The sequence below is a fragment of the Euphorbia lathyris genome, chromosome 6 (assembly GCF_963576675.1).
Source record: "Euphorbia lathyris chromosome 6, ddEupLath1.1, whole genome shotgun sequence".
Classification (NCBI taxonomy): Eukaryota; Viridiplantae; Streptophyta; class Magnoliopsida; order Malpighiales; family Euphorbiaceae; genus Euphorbia; species Euphorbia lathyris.
Genome location: NC_088915.1, coordinates 7,529,345 through 7,550,132, shown reverse-complemented (window position 1 = coordinate 7,550,132; position 20,788 = coordinate 7,529,345). Strand labels below are relative to the sequence as shown.

The 20,788-nt window shown below is 38.0% G+C and overlaps 1 protein-coding gene across 1 annotated transcript; it reads right to left on the bottom strand.

Annotated features, from left to right (window-relative positions):
• Positions 1-6,308: 6,308 nt before the first annotated feature.
• LOC136232856 (probable CoA ligase CCL12) lies at positions 6,309-19,731 on the bottom strand. The gene is given in 15 exon segments (XM_066022300.1): positions 6,309-6,711; positions 8,317-8,523; positions 9,595-9,693; positions 10,186-10,311; positions 10,416-10,632; positions 11,476-11,570; positions 11,679-11,899; positions 12,238-12,311; positions 12,470-12,598; positions 13,466-13,506; positions 15,048-15,194; positions 15,196-15,250; positions 16,584-16,840; positions 16,917-17,046; positions 19,324-19,731. Coding segments are annotated over 15 exon segments (2,193 nt in total). The 5' UTR covers positions 19,605-19,731; the 3' UTR covers positions 6,309-6,597.
• Positions 19,732-20,788: the final 1,057 nt, after the last annotated feature.

The following is a 20,788-nucleotide window of genomic DNA, read 5'->3' as shown; positions in this document are numbered from 1 at the left end:
TAAAGGAGGAAGGAATGATAAGTGAATAAAGTCAGTTGAGTTTTACCAAGTCTTTAGCATTTCTATCCTATTTGTTTTGATTGTGCCGTTAGTGGATTTCCCAGATATTTTGGTATTAGTGGTTGTAGTGTTTCCTTCTTTTAGCAATTGTTTGTTACTGTTAGACTATTATAAATAGTCAGTTCTGATTGAATAAGAGGTAGCCATTTTTCATCAATATATCTTCTTATTTCTTATTTCTATCTTGTTCTCTTTCTCTATTATAAATTCAGACTTATCAGGCTGCCCTGTTCAAGCTTCATGCCAAAGCTTTCTAGGTCCTTGACCACATCATCCCTCCTGCTTCCGCCGACCCTATGTTAACCACAAACCCTGATCTCTGGTCTCGAATTGACGCTGTTGTCCTACAATGGATATATAGCACTATCTCACTTGATTTGCTTCACACCATCATAGAACATGATTCCACTGCCGCTAGAGCCTGGACCCATCTACAGGATATCTTCTCTGACAACAAACATTCCCGCCCCCTTCCTTCAACAAGAGTTCTCCAAAATAAAATTAGATGATTTTTCTGACATCTCATCTTACTGTCAACACCTCAAATCTATTTCTGATCAATTATCCAACGTAGACAACCCTGTCACTAATGATCAGATGGTTCTGCAACTCATTTCTGGACTGACCGAAGCTTATGATATTGTTGGAACACGGATCCGACACGGAGACCCCCTTCCGACATTTCCCAAAGCCCGTTCAATGCTGATCCTCGAAGAAACAGCCCGTGCCCGAAAATCCATCGCCCCTACGGATTCTGTCGCACTGGTTGCCGCCGCCTCAGCGCCTCCACCGTCTTCCTATTCTTCTGCGCGGTCGTCGCACCACCGTGCACCCTATTATTCGCGCGGCAGCAGAAACGGAGGGTGGTACAGTCGCGGCAGACATGGCGGACGACACCAATCTTGCTCCGCCGGATCCCACCCGCGGTACCCATACAGTCAACTATGGGCTCCGTTTTCTCCCTGGCCACCACAACAACAACCATGGGCCACCCCGCCATGCCCATACCCTACAAACACATGGGCTAACCCAATGCCCTCCGGCAATCCATCTCAACTAGGGATACTTGGTCCTCGGCCTAATATGCACCAAACACATCTTAATGTAGCCAATCCAGCTTATGCTCCAACTAATATTGCCGCTGCCATGCATACTATGTCAATCACACCACCTCTTGATCAGTGGCACATGGACACATGAGCCACGGCTCACAAAGGTACGCTCACTTCTTATTTTGATTCGCGCCTCAATGATAAAATAATTGTCGGTAATGGTCATTGTATTCCTATTTGTGGTTCTGGTTATGCATCCTTAAACACTAAATCTCACCCATTAAAGTTGAACAATGTCTTGCATGCACCAAAACTCATTAAGAACCTTATTTCAGTCCGTCAATTTACTGTTAATAACCAAGTTTATGTGGAATTTGATCCATTGGGTTTTTCTGTGAAGAATTTACAGACGAGGAATTTTATCATGAGATGTAATAGTACCGGGGACCTCTATCCAATCATGTCTATCTCCTCCAACTTACCGTCATTTCATTCAGCTTTTCCTGCTTTAACTTCCGATATTTGGCACAATCGTTTGGGACATCCTGGACCGCCAATTTTGCATAACTTGTTGAATAAAAATTTGATTTCTTGTAATAGGATCAAGAATATTTCTGTTTGCTCGTCTTATGTTAATGGAAAACAGGTTAAATTACCATTTCAGTCCTCGTATAATTCTGCTTGTATGCCCTTTGATTTAATTCACAGTGATATCTGGACATCTCCTGTTTTAAGCTCTAGTGGTCATCGATATTATGTGATATTCCTAGATAATTACACTAATTTTCTATGGACTTTTCCTTTAGCTCAAAAATCACAAGTATTTTCCATATTTCTTCATTTTCGGTCATTTGTCCGCACACAATTTGAGCGCGACATTAAAACATTGCAGTGCGATAATAGGGGTGAATTCAACAATAGTTCATTTCGTCAGTTCTGTCAAAATAATGGTATCCAATTTCGTTTCGCATGTCCCTATACTTCACCTCAAAATGGAAAATCAGAACGCACAATTAGAACCATCAATAATGTACTTCTTACTATAATGAATTATGCTTCTGTTCCGTTTCATTTGTGGCAACACGGTCTAGAAATCGCCACCTATCTACTTAATATTTACCCTCACCGAATCTTGGGTTACCATTCTTCCACCAAAATACTATACCAACGGGACCCTTCATACTCACATTTAAGGACATTTGACTGTTTGTGCTTCCCTCTCATTCCTACTCAATCTCGTCACAAATTAGAGGCTCGTTCCTACCCATGTGTCTTTCTTGCTTATCCAGCAAATCATAGAGGTTACAAATGTCTCGATTTATCTAAAAATAAAATCATTGTATCTCGTCACGTCGTGTTCGACGAAACGCGATTTCCATTTTTTCCGCAACCAGAAAATAAACATCAGGCGCCTATCGCCTCGTCCCAATCCGACGGCCTCTTGCCGTCCCCAACGTCGCCCGTCCACTCGTCTTCCCGCTCGTCCACGCCCGTTCTGCTCTCTATTTCATACCTGGTGTCCTCCTCGTCTGTCCCACCTCCCCGTCCGTCCGAGTCGCCTATCCTTATCCATTCTCCTCCTTCGTCTGCGTCGACCAGTCCGGTCTCGTCCTCTCCCTCGTCCACGTCAAAACAGAATTCCTCCACAAATTCGTCCCGTCAGTCGGTCGGTTCATTGTCTGATTTAGTTTCTCCTGCCATCACCTCCACCACATCTCCACGGCTCTCCCCATCCACCATTCCCGATTTATCCTCTCCCACTCGCACAACAAGTACTGTCGAGTCCTCCAACCCTGTCATTCCTAATCCACATACTCATAACATGGTAACACGCGCACAACACGACATCCACAAACCACACCGTATGCTTAATTTGTCAACTTCTGTGTCACCTGCTATTTCTCCAATTCCCAAAACACCAGCCTTTGCATTGCATGACCCAAATTGGATACAAGCCATGACTGATGAGTTTGAGGTTCTTATTGAAAATAAGACGTGGGTACTCGTACCCCATCCCAAAAATGCTAATGTTATTCGTAGTTGGTGGATTTTCAGGCACAAAACTAAGTCTGATGGATCATTTGAACGATACAAAGCACGGCTAGTGGGAAATGGATCAGGACAATTGGCTGGAGTAGACTGTGGTGAAACTTTTAGCCCTGTGGTCAAGCCGACAACCATACGAGCTGTTTTGAGTATTGTTGTTTCTCGGAATTGGAACCTTCGCCAATTGGACGTCAAAAATGCGTTCTTACATGGCAACCTTAATGAAACAGTCTATATGCATCAGCCACTGGGGTTTTGAGATTCGAAGCATCCTCATCATGTCTGCCTCCTCCAAAAATCACTTTACGGCCTCAAACAAGCTCCGAGGGCCTGGTATCAACGCTTTGCCACATTTGTAATTTCAATGGGCTTCACAAACAGTATCTCAGATCACTCACTCTTTGTCTATCACCATGGCACCGACACAGCTTATATACTCTTATATGTTGATGACATTGTTCTGGTTACCTCTTCTGACAAGCTTCAAACCTCTATCTTCTCCAAATTACAATCAGAATTTGCAATGAAGGACTTGGGTCAGCTCCACTACTTCTTGGGAATCTCTGTTACTCACTCATTTGGTTCCTTATTTCTGTCACAACGAAAGTATGCTTCTGAAATAATTGCAAAAGCCGGTCTTGAATCATGCAACCCAGCGATTACGCCTGTCGACACTAAACAGAAGCTTAGCATCTCTTCCGGTTCAGCCTACCATGACCCCACAGAGTACCGAAAATTGGCAGGGGCTTTGCAATATCTGACTCTCACCCGGCCGGATATCTCCTATGTTGTTCAGCAGATTTGTTTGTTCATGCATGATCCTAAGACCTCTCACATGGCTGCCTTTAAACGAATACTTCGGTATATTCAAGGTACAATTGACCTCGGCCTTACTTTAATTGCATCCTCCCCGAGTCAATTGACATCCTACACTGACGCGGATTGGACGGGCTGCCCTGACACACGTCGTTCGACATCAGGCTACTGTGTTTTTCTTGGGGACAATCTTATCTCATGGTCCGCCAAACGACAGCCTACCCTATCCAGATCAAGCGCAGAGGCTGAATATCGCGGGGTTGCCAATGTAGTGTCTGAAATGTGTTAGCTCCGCAACCTTCTCCTTGAGCTTCGTTGCCCTATTCTAAAGTCCACTATTGTTTATTGTGACAATGTCAGCGCCGTGTATCTCACAGGCAATCCAGTTCAACACCACAGAACCAAACATGTCGAGATGGACATTCATTTAATCCGCGAACGTGTTGCCAAAGGAGAAGTTCGCGTCCTCCATGTCCCCTCTCTGTATCAAATCGCTGACATCTTCACCAAGGGACTCCCTCAACCTCTTTTTGAAGATTTTCGGGATAGTCTTAACGTTCGGCCTCCGAACCTTAAGACTAAGGGGAGTATTAGAGTATATTATTTGCACTTATCTGTATATTCAATACACAACTAAACTCCTTAGTTATAGCCTAGGATATAGGATGAGTATTTCACTACAATGTAATCACATACTCTGTATATATTCGTTTTACACATGAATAACAATCACTGAGCTATTCACATTGTTACAGAACCAAGTCTAGGGATTCACCTACGCGGAGCGTGGAAAGAGCAGCCAACACGAACCAAGTTCAGGAACTCACCCACGCGGAGCGTGAATCCCTCCACGCGGAGTGTGCCTGGGTTGAGGAATACTTCCTCCCCAAGTTCTTCATGCAAGGAACCAGGCTGCCACCTCTTATTTACTGTCTTGCCACTATCCTTTATTTACAGTACTGCCATTAATTATTCCTTACCCCTATTTTACCCCTAGATGTACTAACTAGACTTGTAACCCTAGTGTGGGCTTTTAGTCTTTTGCTCTTAAATTGGAGATATGTTTTTAAAGTCAACTATATGTGTGTAATAGGTTTTTAAAGCCAACTATAAATGTATGGTAAGTTATTTTAAAAGTTTAGAATGTCATTAAGCAAAACGTGTCAAGTTTAAGAGTGTAAATATGCATTATGTCATTTCAGTTTATTCTTCTCTTTTGCAAGCTCCTTAAACCTCTTTTGGGAGCTGTCAAATGTAAATGTTATCGAAGAACCCAAAAACCTTTAATCTGATAGAGCTTATGAATTTGACGAGCAACACATTTTAGAAATCTATGAAAACTACATCAAACACAACAAAAACTTGTTCCATAATCCAAATTTACAAAACAATAAGCATATATATAACCAAAACAAAATTACTTGTAAACTTAATAAATAAACAGACTCCAACAAGAACGAAATAATAAGAAAAATGGTTCCATGAAAACGCAATCAGAGAAGCGAAAGAAAGGGATGAAAGACAAAGGTTCAAATGAGATAAACATATTGTAATAGAGAGAGTATAGTGCATCGCTCGAGAAGCAGACATATGAAAATGTGTCAATGAATGGAAACATAACATGCAAATAAACTTTAAGAGGTTATGAATTTTCGAAAAAATCATTTACCACATGATAAATATAGCTTTTTTATCCGGTTAATCATAAAACTCGTTACAAATACTCAATCAATTGTGTGTTAACCAAAACATTTGTAATGAACTATAAAATGTTTATTATAATAAGTAAATATGCAATCGTTACAAATAGTCGAGTCAACTTGATTTAAGAAGATATTTATAATATTATTTCATAATAAACGATACAAAAATTCTAATATTATTATTAATGGTGCCCACATTAATATTATTTCTTTCCCTTAATTCTCAACATGCCTTGTATTCACGTTTTGAGAGTTAGCCAAAAATCCTTGATTTGAGAGTTAGTAAAAAATCCTCGATTTAATTAGTAAAAAAAAAAATCGATTTGCAACAAATTGCAAAACGCAATTCCTATTTTGCAACAAAAAGCAGACAAAAAAATGTAAATCCTTTCAGGGCTGGTTTTGCTCACCCTATCCAAGCTTGCAATTTCCCGCTTAGGATTTGGAGACGGGATGGGAAACGAGATGGAAAATGTAATTCCGCCCCATTTACATCCCTAGTTATATGTATTGTATATGTGGCTCAATCTAACCCGAGCCAAATCATGTCCAGCTTTCCTACGGGTTGGGCCTAGACCGGCCCAGCCTAGCCGGATATATAGTAGATGCCATATACAATATAGAAATGGGGTCAAACAAACACAAAAGACATCCATTAAAGTGGAAGGATATTACAAATTTAATGATATTACAAATTATTGCCAAATTATATGAAAACGTTTGTGGAATTATTTAAATTTACAATGACTTCACGATACTTTCAACCTATTGCACGTACACCCCTCTTTAATAGCATTTCTGTGTTTTATATTTGTTTCGTGTCCGTATCCATTTTCATTTGAAGGGTATTTTATGAAGGTTATATTTTACAAATAACTTTTTCGGTATTCGTTTATGTATCCGTACAACATAGCTTTCAACTATAGTTTACTCTGAAAGGATAGATCATGCTTCATTTGATCCCTCAAATTTCTCCTCAATAATTTGTTAGAAGCCGTTCGAGGAAACTCCGGAACTATTTTAACTATGCTTACCTGTTAGTAATCATGGTAAAACAATTTCACTAACAAAATATTATCAATTTCTAACTCGATAACACAATTTACAGAAACAACTTTTTTAACACGATTGTCATTTCTATTATATTTTCATCATATATATTCTTGCAGAATATATAAATTATATAACATGATTATAATACGACTACCCATTTTTGATACCTCTGATCAGAAACTCCCCGAAAAGGGTATGCATATGTTATTTTCTTTTGTTATTAGCATGTAGAAAAAAAAAACAAATTACTCGCTATCTTATCCAAGAAATTCTATAGAACTCTCGGTGTAATACATCCAACCAATTTATTGATATCACTTGAACACATTTATTTCTTAACACCAATCATCTCTTATGAAGTGATATGTATACATAATTCTTTTGATTGGTCGGGTGTATTGCAACGAGAGTATTATAGACTTCTTATCCACTTAAAACTTGCATAGTGATAAGTATAAGCCAAATATGCTCACGTTAGAGGTTAATTACACATATGGTCCTCCAAATATTCTATTATAACATATTAACCATATATCGCTAATTTTTAACAACTCCTCTAACTTTAATTTCTTTACATGTTTGACGAAAACAAGATGCGTTGGGTCACCAAACATGAGAAAATGCTATCAACGAAATTCCTAAATATGATCAGAATGTATTCAGAAATTGCATCATCCAAAAAAGAGAATAATGCTTTTCACTAAGTATAGTTTTAATGCGTTGAAATTTGAGGGCTAGCCTAACAGTAAACGAATCTTAGGAGCAGTCTCTTGTAAAAAAAAAATTAGCAGGGGAAGACTTGCCCCCTTTACACCATTGTAAAGTGTTTAAAGCGTTTCACGTTTCAAAAATCGAAACTAGTACAAAACGTTTCGGACCACGTTTTTTTGAAGTAGATCAATGCTAATCACATGTCCGATGAATCCCTAATATATTCTCGATCATCTTTTACAAGCTCTCAAAAATATATTCCTTTTTATCCTCTATTATATTCTACACATCCTTATAATTTTAAAAATTTAGGCTTAATACATCCCTAGCCCTCTATACTTGTCCAAAAAAGTCAATTTCCCCCCTATACTTTTAAAATGTTTAATTTACCCCTGAACATGTTTAAAGTGACTTATTAGCCCCCTAAAATCTAGGTGGCACAATTTACCCCCGAACTTGTTTAAAGTGACTTATTAGCCCCCTAAAATCCAGGTGGCGCAGTAAGAAGAGATTTTGGAAAAGTTGAAATTTGTACCTTTGAGCAAGTTCAGAAGGCTAATAGATCAGTTTATGAAAGTTCAGGGGTCTAATAGGTAGCTTTCAGAGAATCAATTGGTCATTTTAAGCAACTTCAGGGGGTAAATAAAACTTTTTCGAAGTCCAGGGTTTTTGGATAAGTACAGAAGGCTAAAGATGTATTAAGCCAAAAATTTATAAACATACCCTTGTATTTTTATAATTTACATGTTTTCCCAACATTTCCATTTCCTATAATTTTTTACACATCATTTCTCAGTGTCCATTTCCGTTTGAGTTTCTATGTAACACGGGTGCGAAATAGTTAAGGAGAGAAGAGTTTGATAGAGAAAACTAACCTTGAACAAAGGGTTGAGGTTAGCTTGAATTGCTTTGGAGAACTTCATTTTCAACTCATCTGATTCTCTGGTTATACCTTGTTTCAGAACCACAAAAATCACCAAGAGTTCCGGACCGCGGTCTACTGGTGCTACACTAATTGCAGCAGTCTCCATAATACCTTCATCAGCCCGATCACATACCCGCTCAATTTCAACAGAACTTGTCTGCATTTATATGTTTAATATTCAATGTCTCATAAAATCAGCTCAAGCACGGTAACTAAAAGAAGTGATAGAATCGACATGTTACGTGTAAGGGGGGAGGGGGGAGGAATTGGCACAGCCCGACAAAGCTTCAACAAGGAGTGTTGAATGGAACATATTAAAAATTATTCCTCTGAGGCCCCAAGTTAGTATAAGGACTAGTATAGGAGCAAAGACTCTTCGGCGTAGTATCTCTGTTACCCTTGGACCGGTGAACATTTGACTTGGGAAAGAGAGGCGAGAATATAGCCGGACTTAAGCAATACTTGTTAGCCACTTCCAAATACGGTCCCACATGATTCCCTTGTGTATCAAACCTCGATTCTCATAGAAGCGCACACTAAGGGCCCAACTGCCCCATGGTATCCATAGAACTCGTTCCCTATGGAGACATCCTGCCTCTCTTTCCCAAGACAAGATTCCCGCTTCCAAGTCGCTGATGGACTATAGGGTGGATCACGTGGAGCTAAGTGTTTGTTCATCGAAGAACATGCACTTGACTTAAATGATCCACCCTTGTCCATCGAAGACTAGGAGGCGGGCATCTTGTCTAGGGAAAGAGAGACGAGAGTATAGCTAGACCTAAGCAATACTTGTTAGCCACTTCCAAATACGGTCCCGCATGATTCCCTTGTGTATCAAACATCGATTCTCATAGAAGCGCTATGGGCCCAACTGCCCCATAGGACTCGTTCCTATGCAGACATCCTGCCTCTCTTTCCCAAGACAAGATTCCCACCTCCGAGTCGCCAATGGACTATAGGGTGGATCACGTAAGCCAAGTGTCTATTCATTGGCCTAAGGGTGGCAAAGATCCTACACCGAAGAGTCTTTGTCATCTACAGTAGTCTGTATCCTAACTTGGGATCTGGTAGGAATAACCATTGTTATATTCCATTCAACACTTCTTGCTGAAACCTCCTCAGGATTGTGGTAATTAGCCTACAGGCTAATTACCTCCCCCTTACACTAGGCTCATAACATATTTAGAGTAAAGAAACGTTGTTGATGTGCTTTTTGAGAATCATATACCTTAATACCACCAAGATTCATGGTGTCATCAGCTCTTCCTTGTACAATGAAATAGCCTCCGACGGTTCTCTTAAGGATGTCTCCGTGTCTCCTTAGCGGCTGCAAATCAAATTGCAACATCACAAAGTGTAACTATTATGCGAGTCTCTAGGATTATGAAGTATTTTACGAGAATCAACAGATAAAATTGAAGTTCAATGTAGCAAGAGAGTTTGCTGTCTATGAAACATGGTTCGGAGCCTAAGATTAGCTCGAAAACGTGACTTGAACAGACATGTTAAGGGAAGGAGATGACTTTTTGTCGCAAAACAACCAAAAAGATTAAATTAAGGAATAAAAAATTAAGAACATCAATAATCAAAATTCAAATTCAAAGAATCAAGATAGATAACAATTTTCGAGGATAAGGAATAAAAAATTAAGAACATCAATAACCAATAAGTTAGATTTTAGCTGATTTTCCTTCCAAAATAGCTATATACGCCCTTGTTTCTCAATCCTAATCAAACACATCTAAAAAAGAAGAAAAACAAAAACGAGAATCAAACAGGCACTATATCATGTCGTAAGCATGAAAAAATACAACCCTACCATTCCCTGAAACGTTGGCATTCCCTTGAAGTAGACTTCATAATGATCAGCATTAAGCAATTTTTCACTTGCTCCTAGGTACACCGGGAATAAACCGACTTCGCCAACACAAGGTTGATCATCTGGCTGCCACATACATCAAAAAACTAAAATATTTGCGCAGAGAAACATAAATTCGTATTCAAACTGACTCATTCACATTTATAAAACAAGTAAGGAATTGTCCTTACATAAGCAACGCCATTTTCGTCGAGGATAACAAAGCCTGTTGACATTGATGGACCACTGAATGCTCCAAAAGCTTGCGGCTGCACCAGACTCCCTTGAATATAGGATGATGCAAGCTCTGTACCCCCACAACATTCGATAATCGGTCTGTAATAAGCTTTCGAAGAAAGCCAGAGGTCATCATCAACATTCGAGGTTTCGCCAGTGGAGCAGAAGGATCTGCATAAACATTTCCTTATCACAGATGGGTTACTGTAGTTTTTTTTGTTGCAAAAACAGGATTGAGGTGTCACCTTTAGCAAAACCAACGAGTTTTATGTTGACAGTCTCAGTTTGACCGTTGATGACCTCAAAATAGAAAATTTGTTATTTTGAGGTCATTAACGGTCAAACTGATACCGTTAATTTAAAATCCCTTGGTTTTTGCCAACGGCGAGCACCTCAGTTCTTTTTTGTAACAAAAAAAACCACAGGCAGCCGTCTGCAAATCGGCAAAAACACAATTGTTATGTTTGGACTTTTCCCTAAAAAATAATATTTCATGAAGCACCGATACGGGTACGGGTACAGCTACGGCAAACCGCGTTTTTGAAAAATATGAGAGAAGGGTACGGCGGGGATACGCCAATATATATATATATAAAACCATAATCAACTCTCATAATAACTAATAAGTCATTAATTCATAAAAACGAACATTTAATACTTCAAACTATTTAAACTACCAAGTCTAAGGACTATTCTAAGACATTTTCATGATCTTTATAATGATTACCTTTTAGTTATTTATTTATTTGCAAATAAAAGAGTGGGTGCGGGCTGGTTTGATTAATTATTTATATTAGAGATTTATATATTAACCCCTATTTTTGTAAAGTTATGTAAAAAAACCCTAAATTTTGCCTAATTAACTTTTAAATGTATCCCCGCGTATCCCCATAATTAAAAGAAAAAAGGGATACTTGTTTAGCAGTACCGCCGGAGTATCCGACGCGTACGGATACCTCTTAGAAGTATCGGTGCTTCATATATTATTAGATTGGTGTTAAAGGAGAAGATTACTTTATCTTTGTCCAGTCTAAGCCTTCCATACAGTTGGTACTCTTCCAAGCTTTCACCAAACTCGGAACTGTACCAAAAATAGTAACTCCAGCATCCTGAACAGTGTAAAAGTAAAATCAGTTCTTTTTTTTATGTTGCACAGGAACTTTGATCTTAAAGCGTTTTACGTTTTCGGAAACCGAAATTCATGCTCGACTGGTTACCTGAATGAATTTTCCAAATTCACGGCCAAGAGGAGACCCATGAAAGAGTGCAAGAGTTGCACCATTTAGAAAGCATGAATAAAGCAAAATTGGTCCCATCACCCATCCTAAGTTAGTAGGCCAGCAGTAAACATTACCGACTTTAACATCAATGTGGGCCCACGCGTCGTGGGTACATCGAATTGGAGAAAGTTGGGTCCACACGATAGCTTTCGGTTCTCCTTAGTTGAGCCAACAAAATAAGCTAAACAATCAGATGCTAAACTGGAACAGTCAAGTAGAGTTAACTATAGATGTTTGGGTAAATTTTATATCGTGGTGTACAAAGGTTACCCAATATGTACGACCTTATAGATGACCTCACACTTTGGTGTACAACTTTCATTTTTACGTGCTGTACACCATAGTGTGAGGTCATCTATAAAGTCGTACATATTAGTGAGACAAAATGAAGGTTGTACACCAAAGTGTGAAATGGGGTACACCAAAGTGTGAAATGGGGTAAACATTGTACACACGTATGAAATTTACCCATAGATGTTTCAATAACTGTTTCTACCTGTTGTTCCGGATGAAAACAATATGTTAGTCGTAGAATCTGCTGGTTGATAAATGGCAGAGTAATAATTTGGTCTGCAAGGAAGGGATTTCATTATATAAACACATGAAATGTTACTAAATTTTCCTAATTAGCTGTACATTATCCGTTAATTAGAACAATTAACAAAATGATTAATTCTGATAGCAATAAGCTGTTTTACATACCACGGCGAAATCATAGAAAAAAATACCTTGGAAGGTTGTTAACACAGGACAGAAAATCTTTCCATGATAGATCCTGCTTCCTTACTTGCATTCCTACATCGTTTCCAATCACGGGAAGTACAATAGCTTTAAGAGGAGCCGCTTCTATGACACGACTATAAGAAAAACAGGCTTGAAATTAGCCAACAGCTCGGGAAATCGCATAAATAATGGAGGTACATGCTGAGAAAGGAAGAGTTCAAAGCGCCTCATGACGAGGAAACCTTGTTACAGCAAGGAAGCACTCAAACATTAAACCAGTATTTGCAATTTCAATGTTGAGCACAAGTATCACTATACAAAGCTCATTTACCATGTTTTCTGCAGAAATCAGGTCGAATTTCGGGTAAAATCCATAGCTTTCAGAACAGGCATTCTGGATTCTCTTTATAGAAATTTAGAGGACGTAGAATAGTGTCGACAGAGGTAGATCTAGAACATGTGTCAGTTATTCTTGATCCATGTAAGTGAAGCCACCATGCTAATGCTTTCCGAAACTGTTATTAGAATCTTATGATTCGATTCGATTCAGCTCTATTTCGAGTTGGATCTATCAGGGGAATCTAAATTAGAATAGAATCTTACAATTCGTGATTCGAATCATCCGATTCGATTCAACTCTATTTCGAGCCGGATTTTCATCACCGTTCATCAAAAACTTCAACTACACTAGCTACTAAACTGACTCTCCTCTAGTCCGATTGTTATTTATCAAGTTATCAACTCAAACTAGTTCCGTTCCATCACTATCAAGTTGACAACAAGGCCAAAAATTAAAAAATGCCAAGTTCATATAAATTGCAGATATAAACAGGACTCGGTTGCATACTACTAATCAGTCAATGTATGAACAATATGCAGAAGTACTAGAAATGCATATTAAGCACGGGGAGTGCCTTCGTGTTACCGTGATAGCAACTTTAAGCATTCAGACAATAATTTCATCTCTTATAAGTAGTATACAAGTAGCAAGTAGTCTTTACCTATACAAGGGAAATTTCCGGCCTCCTCTGATAATAAAATCCTGAAAATAAAAAAAAATTCAGGAAATGTTATTTCCTAAGCTAAGTAATGACCACAATGCAATATCCTGAGCCCCTTGATTATTCTCATTTTGGAGCATTGAGCTCCTGATTTTTATTTCAACACACTAAGCCCCTGATCTTTTATTTTTGGTCACGTTAAGCCCCTAATAACCATAAAAGTCGGTTTTTAACATAAAACTCTATTACCAAAGCGTTATTTATTGGCCTAATACATTCCTAGCCCCTGTACTTGTCCAAAAAAGCCAACTGCCCTCCCATACTTTTAAAATGTCTTATTTATCCCTGGACTTGTTTAAAGTGACCTATTAACCCCCTAAGATCCACGTGGCGGAGTAAGTAGAGATTTAGGAAAAGTTAAAATGTACTAAGCCTTATTTATTTCATCTATCATCTACGTTCGAAATTTATATTTTTAACAATCTGGAAGCAGTTTTTTTTATGTGTGATATGGTTATACAGAAACTACAAAGATCTTAATTCGACCCTTAAAACAATATAATTTAAGATACAAAAGAAATGAGTAAAGCTCTCTTAACTCAATTAGATGTGCACAACTAACTAATTTGGATTAGCAACACATTACCGTATATTAAGAGTGAGCTGCGGTATATGCCTTTTACCGATTTCAATCAGATGTATAGCTGCGCCTTGACAGTTGAGGGGGACGGAGAGCCGAAGAAAGCTTATACCAAGTGGACGAAGTCTGGATATAGTGCCGGAGGGCCAAGTGCGAGTGCAGAATCTGCCGCAGTGAAAGTGCTTGATCTTAACGCTATCGAGAAGAGGCGGTTTGCCAAGTTCGAGCAGACCTACGCAAAAGTTTTCGAACGGTTGCAGAAAAAAGGGTTGTTGAAAGCCCTCACTCATTATAACAAGGCACCGCCTGCTCCGCAGATACAAGCTAGGGGATACTGCGAGTTCCACAGTAATTATGGGCACACTATTACAAGCTAGGGGATACTGCGAGTTCCACAGTAATTATGGGCACACTATTGAGAACTGTGAGAGGTTGAAGCACGAGATTCAGGATTTGATTGAGAAAAAGAAGATATCTGATCCTTCGTCAGCGAACCCTTCCACTAGGCGTAATCCATTGCCTAACCATAGGGTAAGCATGATCGGGTCTGGGCTCGGAGCAAGATTAGTCATGGAATCCTTCGAGGAAAATGAAGAGGAGTTGTTGGGCTCCGATGAGAAGAGTAATGTTGGAAATGGTTTATATGTGTCCTTCCTTATGATAAAAAAATAAAATAAAAGATCAAAGGGCTTAATATGTTTAAATAAAAGATAAGGGGCTCAATACACTAAAATCGAAATGATCAGGACCTCGTGATGCTTTTTCACTTTTTAATTTGGATTTAATCTTTCAACATTTTGGTTTGCTGGTTCTAAGCAGGCATTCCAAAATTTGCAACAAAGCTATCTTCAGCAAAAGGAGGCACTAAAGGAACCAGATTCAGTGAAATTAAGCTATTCTGTGTTTTTCATGAACTACATAATAAATTAAAAGAACAACAACCTGGGTAAAGACGGCCTTAGCATTCGAAATGCGTAAACGACTGGCAATTTCTTTGGCTGCAAAGCTATCAGCTATTGATACAACAACATATCCTGCTAATACAATGGCCAAGTATATGATAACAGCATTGACCGTCATTGGCATGTCAGATTGCGATTGCATCACCCTTCGTAAACGTTGCATCTAGAGCATTTGCCACCAACCTACGAATCGAAAAAAGGTTAATCTTTTAAGGCTCTTCACATTCTTCAGAAAAGACCATTTTGAGAATGAGCGAGACATCAGTAACAAGACCAGTTTCATCCACTTTTTTTAAGTAAAGGCAGGAAAACCAGGGAAAAGGGAACCGACCTCGTCCCAACTAGGTTGGAACCAGAACCGGAACCCGATCACCAGCAAACCAGATATTATTAAAAAAATGAAAGAATTACAAAGAAAGAGTATAAGAATGAAAAAAAAGAATAACTACCCAAACAAAGGAAAACAATAGACTAATAAAATCTCCTATATGAAGTTCTGCTAATGTCACTAAAGATCTGCATCGAACGAAACGACGGAGATCCACTCCACCACCGATCCAACGAAGCTGATGCCCCAGCACGAGATAAACAGTCAGCGGCCATGTTTCCCTCACGGAAAACATGAGTAATAACCACCTCATGGGTACGAATGATGTCTAAACAGAGCAGCCAATCAGCCATCAAGTTCCATGGAACCTCGGCTTTCTTTTGTTTCAACAAATTCACTGTTACTAGAGAGTCTGATTCTATCCAAAGAGGGAACCAGTCGCAAGCAGCAGCCACTTTAATGGCATAGATCACTGCCCATAATTCCGCGCTGAGGGCGTCACATGGAGTCAATTTTAGCGCAAAACAGCCCCAGGGAAAACCACATGACGTCCTAAATATCCCGCCTGCACCCGCACTTTAAACCCACTATCAGTCAATTTAACCTACTTTCAAAACCAAGGCCACCTGGACTGCCTAGACGCTCGAAATCGAGAATTCACCCCGATTTTCTCCGATAAGTCCTTCTAGGTGTTTTTTGGCCCCTATGCAATTTTTAGCGCTTGGGCTCCGCCTAAGCCGCCTCGACAGACAGCCAGGCGCCGTCTAAGTGATGATGAACAAAAGCCTTTTTTATTGTGAATTTATTTGTTGCTTTATTATAATTCACTTTTACGTTGTTGAAATATTGATGTTTGCACATTTTTAAAGATATATGTTACAAATATATGTGTTTTTCTATATTAAGTAATTTTATATTATTTTTAGATAGAATAATACATATTTTAATTGAGTTTATATAAAAATTTATTGATTAACAAATAAAAAATACAAATTCAATTAATCCCCGATTAATCCTCGAGGGCCATATCCGCCCCACTAGCGCCTAGTGTTTTTTGCAACCTTTTCATATATTATGCATTTTATGTGACAAACATAAAAATTACTGTGTTTCATTAAGCAACTCGCCACAATTATGATGCAAAATTTCGAACAAGTAGTAGTAGCAAGCATAAGACGCGAATATTACATTACTTGTTCTCGAAGTTGTCGAAGTGTCATATGATTCAGATTTGATTCATCAAATTCATCTCGCCACACAACAGCCACGGAGTCGTCAGTTTTTCCACGATGATGTGCTGGCTGCAAACAACATTCAGCGATGTTGAGAACTGCACCCGGAAGCCATGTTCCCCCAGGCTTTGATTTGTTGGTGGAGTCAAGAATACACTTTGGGGCTTCATGGAAAACAATTGAAAGCTCTTTCAGAAAAATTTCCCAGTATTCCTGGAAATAATTTGCAAAACAACAGATTTAGAATGTAATGCAACTCATAAATCATTTGAAAAATATGAACCCTTACCTCTGGATGTTGAACAGAGAATTCCCGGAATAGGCGAAAACTTGAAATGGGGTCTTTGTATGCTGCTCCTAAGAACTTAGGACCATAGATTTCCATAACCCGTCCTAAGTTAGTACGTTTCGATTGATCTCTGGCATGTAAAGAACATTCATAATACTAAATGAGTTAGGAGCTATGTTGCGCGCAGACGGACATGGAAACGTTATTTCTAAAACATAGCCTTCATAAAATAGCCTAGAAACGAAAATGGACACGGACACGAAACGCAGAAATGTTACTAACTAGAAGTGTCCGTGCAACAGAGGTTAGGAGATGATAAGTAAAGGTTGATTCATTGATTAAAACTAAATGTATTACCATTCTCAAGCCATAACCAAATTGAACATTGACTAGTGAACTTGCACGGCTTAATATGTTCCTAGCCCGGTACTTGTCCAAAAAAACAACCACTCCCTATACTTTGGAAACATCCTATTTACACCCTGTACTTTCTTAAAGTGACCTATTGACTACCTGAACTTTCTTGAAGTGATCTATTAGCTCCTGAACTTGCTTACAATGATTTATTAGCTCCCTGATGTTGCTTAAAGTGATACTTGCTTCAATTTGTCCAAAATCTATCTTTTACATAGACTTAGGGGGTTAATAAGTCAATTTAGACAAGTTCGAAGGGGTAAATAGGATGTTTCCAAGGTATAGGGGGAATTGACTTTTCTAAAGAAGTAGAATGAGCTAGGAATGTATTAGGTAAAACTTGCATACTATAACTTGGTTTAATACATCTTTAGGCCCTTGTACTTGTCCAGAAAAAGTTAATTGCCCCCTATACTTTGATAAACGTCCTACTTACCCCATGAACTTGCTTAAATTGATCTATTAAATCTCTTAACTTCTTAAGTGGCCTATTTTCCCCCTAAACTTGCTTAAAGTGATCTATAACTTGCTTAAAGTGATCTATAACTTGCTTAAATTGACCTATTGGCCTCTTGAACTTGCTTAAAGTCATCTATTGGCCTCCTGAACTTGCTTAAATTGACCTATTAAATCTGTTAACTTCTTAAGTGGCCTATTGGCCTCCTAAACTTACTTAAAGTGATCTATTGGCCTCCTGAACATCAACTTCTACAAAATCTCCAAACGGAGCTGTATTAGCCTTTATAACTTCATATGGACTTCACACCATAATCAATTTAAGGGCCTCCTTTAGAAACATGTTTTTGCATTAAAGGGCAGTAAATGAGCCGAGCCGCTCATGAGCGGCTCGTCGTTTAGCTCGATAAAAGCTCGATCGTGTTCGGCTCGATTTATAAACGAGCCGAGCTTGGACACAGAGAAACTCAGCTTGAAAACTCGTGAGCAAGCTCGATTATAGGTTCATAAACAAACTCGATTATAATGTTCATCAATAAGCTCATGAACAAGCTTGGTTCGATTATTTTTTTAATAACATTATTTCCATAAAAAGGGAAATGTAAAACCAAGTAGTTTAGTTTTGTCTGAAACTTTAGTTTTATAGTTTTATAGGTTTAAAACTATAGAAATTTCAAATAATTCGCGAGCAAAGTTCATGAACAGAATTAACGAACTACTCGCTCTCGTAAACAAATAAACGAGCTGGAGCTCATCCATTTTCTGACGAGCGGATGACCGGGGCCAAAGCTAAGCTCGGCTCGGCTCAATTACAGTAATCCTAAACAACAACTACAGAAAGCAAACAGTAAACAAGCGAACCCTAAGTTTGGAACTTCATAAGAGTATTATCTAGTATGATATCCTGAACTAAAAAAGACTTACATTGCACGGACATGGGCACGGAAATAGACATGGACACAGAAACGGACAAGGGCATAGTTATTTCTAAAACATAACTTTCATAAAATAGCCTACAAACGAAATGGACACGGACACGAAACACTACTAACACTGATAGTTTTTCTCCAACATATGTCATCTATTCAAAAACACTAATCAAGTCATCAAACAGCAAATATTAGTTAATTTCTTCCCAACATTAACAAATTGAAAGAAATTTCAAATGAACATAAACAAGTTCGATTATAATGTTCATCAACAAGCTCTCTTGAGCAAGCTTGCTTCGATTATTTTTTTAATAATATTATTTCTATAGAGGGGAATCTAAAACTACTTATTTTAGTTTTATAGCTTTCAAAACCATATATTGTGTTAAGCAAATGAACATAATTAATAATTAATGAGTGGTACCCGAGAAAAGTTCGTGAAAAACACGATAATTTTTCTTCTAACATATTCCATCTATTAAAAAACACTAATCAAGTCACCAAACAGCAAATATTAGCATTAGCTATGATAATTTCTTCTCAACATTAACAAATTGAAAAGAAACCCATAAAAATGAAAATTTATAGTGTAAGTTTAGAAAGCTCACAAAGAAGGAAACCAATAAAGAGGAGGTCCATGAACAGAGGAATCCCAATTAGCATAAACAGAGTAATAAACCAATTGATGAAGAGCATGTGGATGCCATGGCTTTAGTATTCTCTTATCTACAATTCTTCCCCAAATCTCTCTTGGCTCTGAATCTGATCCATTTGCTTCAAAGATTGCTCCTCTTAGGGTTTTATGGAATTGTTTGGCTTCCTTCACTGATAATAAACCAGACTTGATAATTTCATCTACTTCAATTTGAGTAACGGCTTTCTTCTCCATTATTCTGGAATTCAAACAGTTTGCTCACTCAAACTCACTTTCTGTTACTTCCATTGCAGCTAAATCATCTTCCATGGCGAGAGAGAAAGAGAGAGAGAGAGAGAGATGGTTAGGTGGAAAATGAGGAGTGAGGTTGAGCCACGTGATCTAACTACAGAAACTTATGTATTAATTTAATTTGGGGTTAAATGTACCATTGGTCACTGAACTTACACGGTTATCTCAAAATGGTCACTCAACTTCATTTTATTTTAATAAAATCAATGAGTTTTGTCTCAATTAGGTCACTCTGACGATTTCAGTAGTTAAAATGCATCGGAATGATGTCATCGCTGATACGTGAGCATCATTTAACTAGATGTCTAACCGAACCGACATGTGACAGCTACATATCGGTTATTTTTAAGATAAATAATTTATTAGTCATCTACTTTTTACCTAACACACTGTTTAGTCCTTCTATTTTGAAAAACACATTATAAAGTCTCTAGCTTTTATCAATGTTAACCTTTTGGTCTGTTTGTCTAGTTTTGTTAGACTTATAACCGTTATATTTGGTATAAACAGACATATATAAAATAACAGAGTAACATGGTCATTTTGTATTATGTTGTGGCTGTCCTAAAAGGTAAGATATGTTCGGTTAAAAATCTAAAAAAAATATATAAAAGGGTTAATATTGACAAAAGATAGAGACCTTAAAATGTGTTTTTTAAAATAAGGGACTAAACAGTACGTTAGATAAAAAAATAAAAGACTAATAAATTATTTACTCTTATTTTTATGAAAAAAAACTAATTTTATTTTTTTTAGAAAATAATCGACATGTGACTGCCAGGTGGCGCATAAATGGATATCGTCTGTCGTTACGATTAGATATATGAGTTGACTCATTTTGATGTCACACATGTCATCATTCTCATCCATTCTAATCACTGAAATAGTCGGAGTGATCTAATTGAGACAGAACTCAAAGTTGAGTGGTTTTATTGAAACAATAATCTAAGTTCAGTGACCAACGGCGCATTTAACCCTTTTAATTTGGGATAAAATAGAAATTATTTAGCCTTAACGTTCAAAGGAAGTGCACATTTAGTCCTAATGTACGAAATGAACAAGTTTACCCTAACGTTTCCAAGTGAGACCAATTTTAGCCACACATTATTAAAAAATTAAAAAAACTG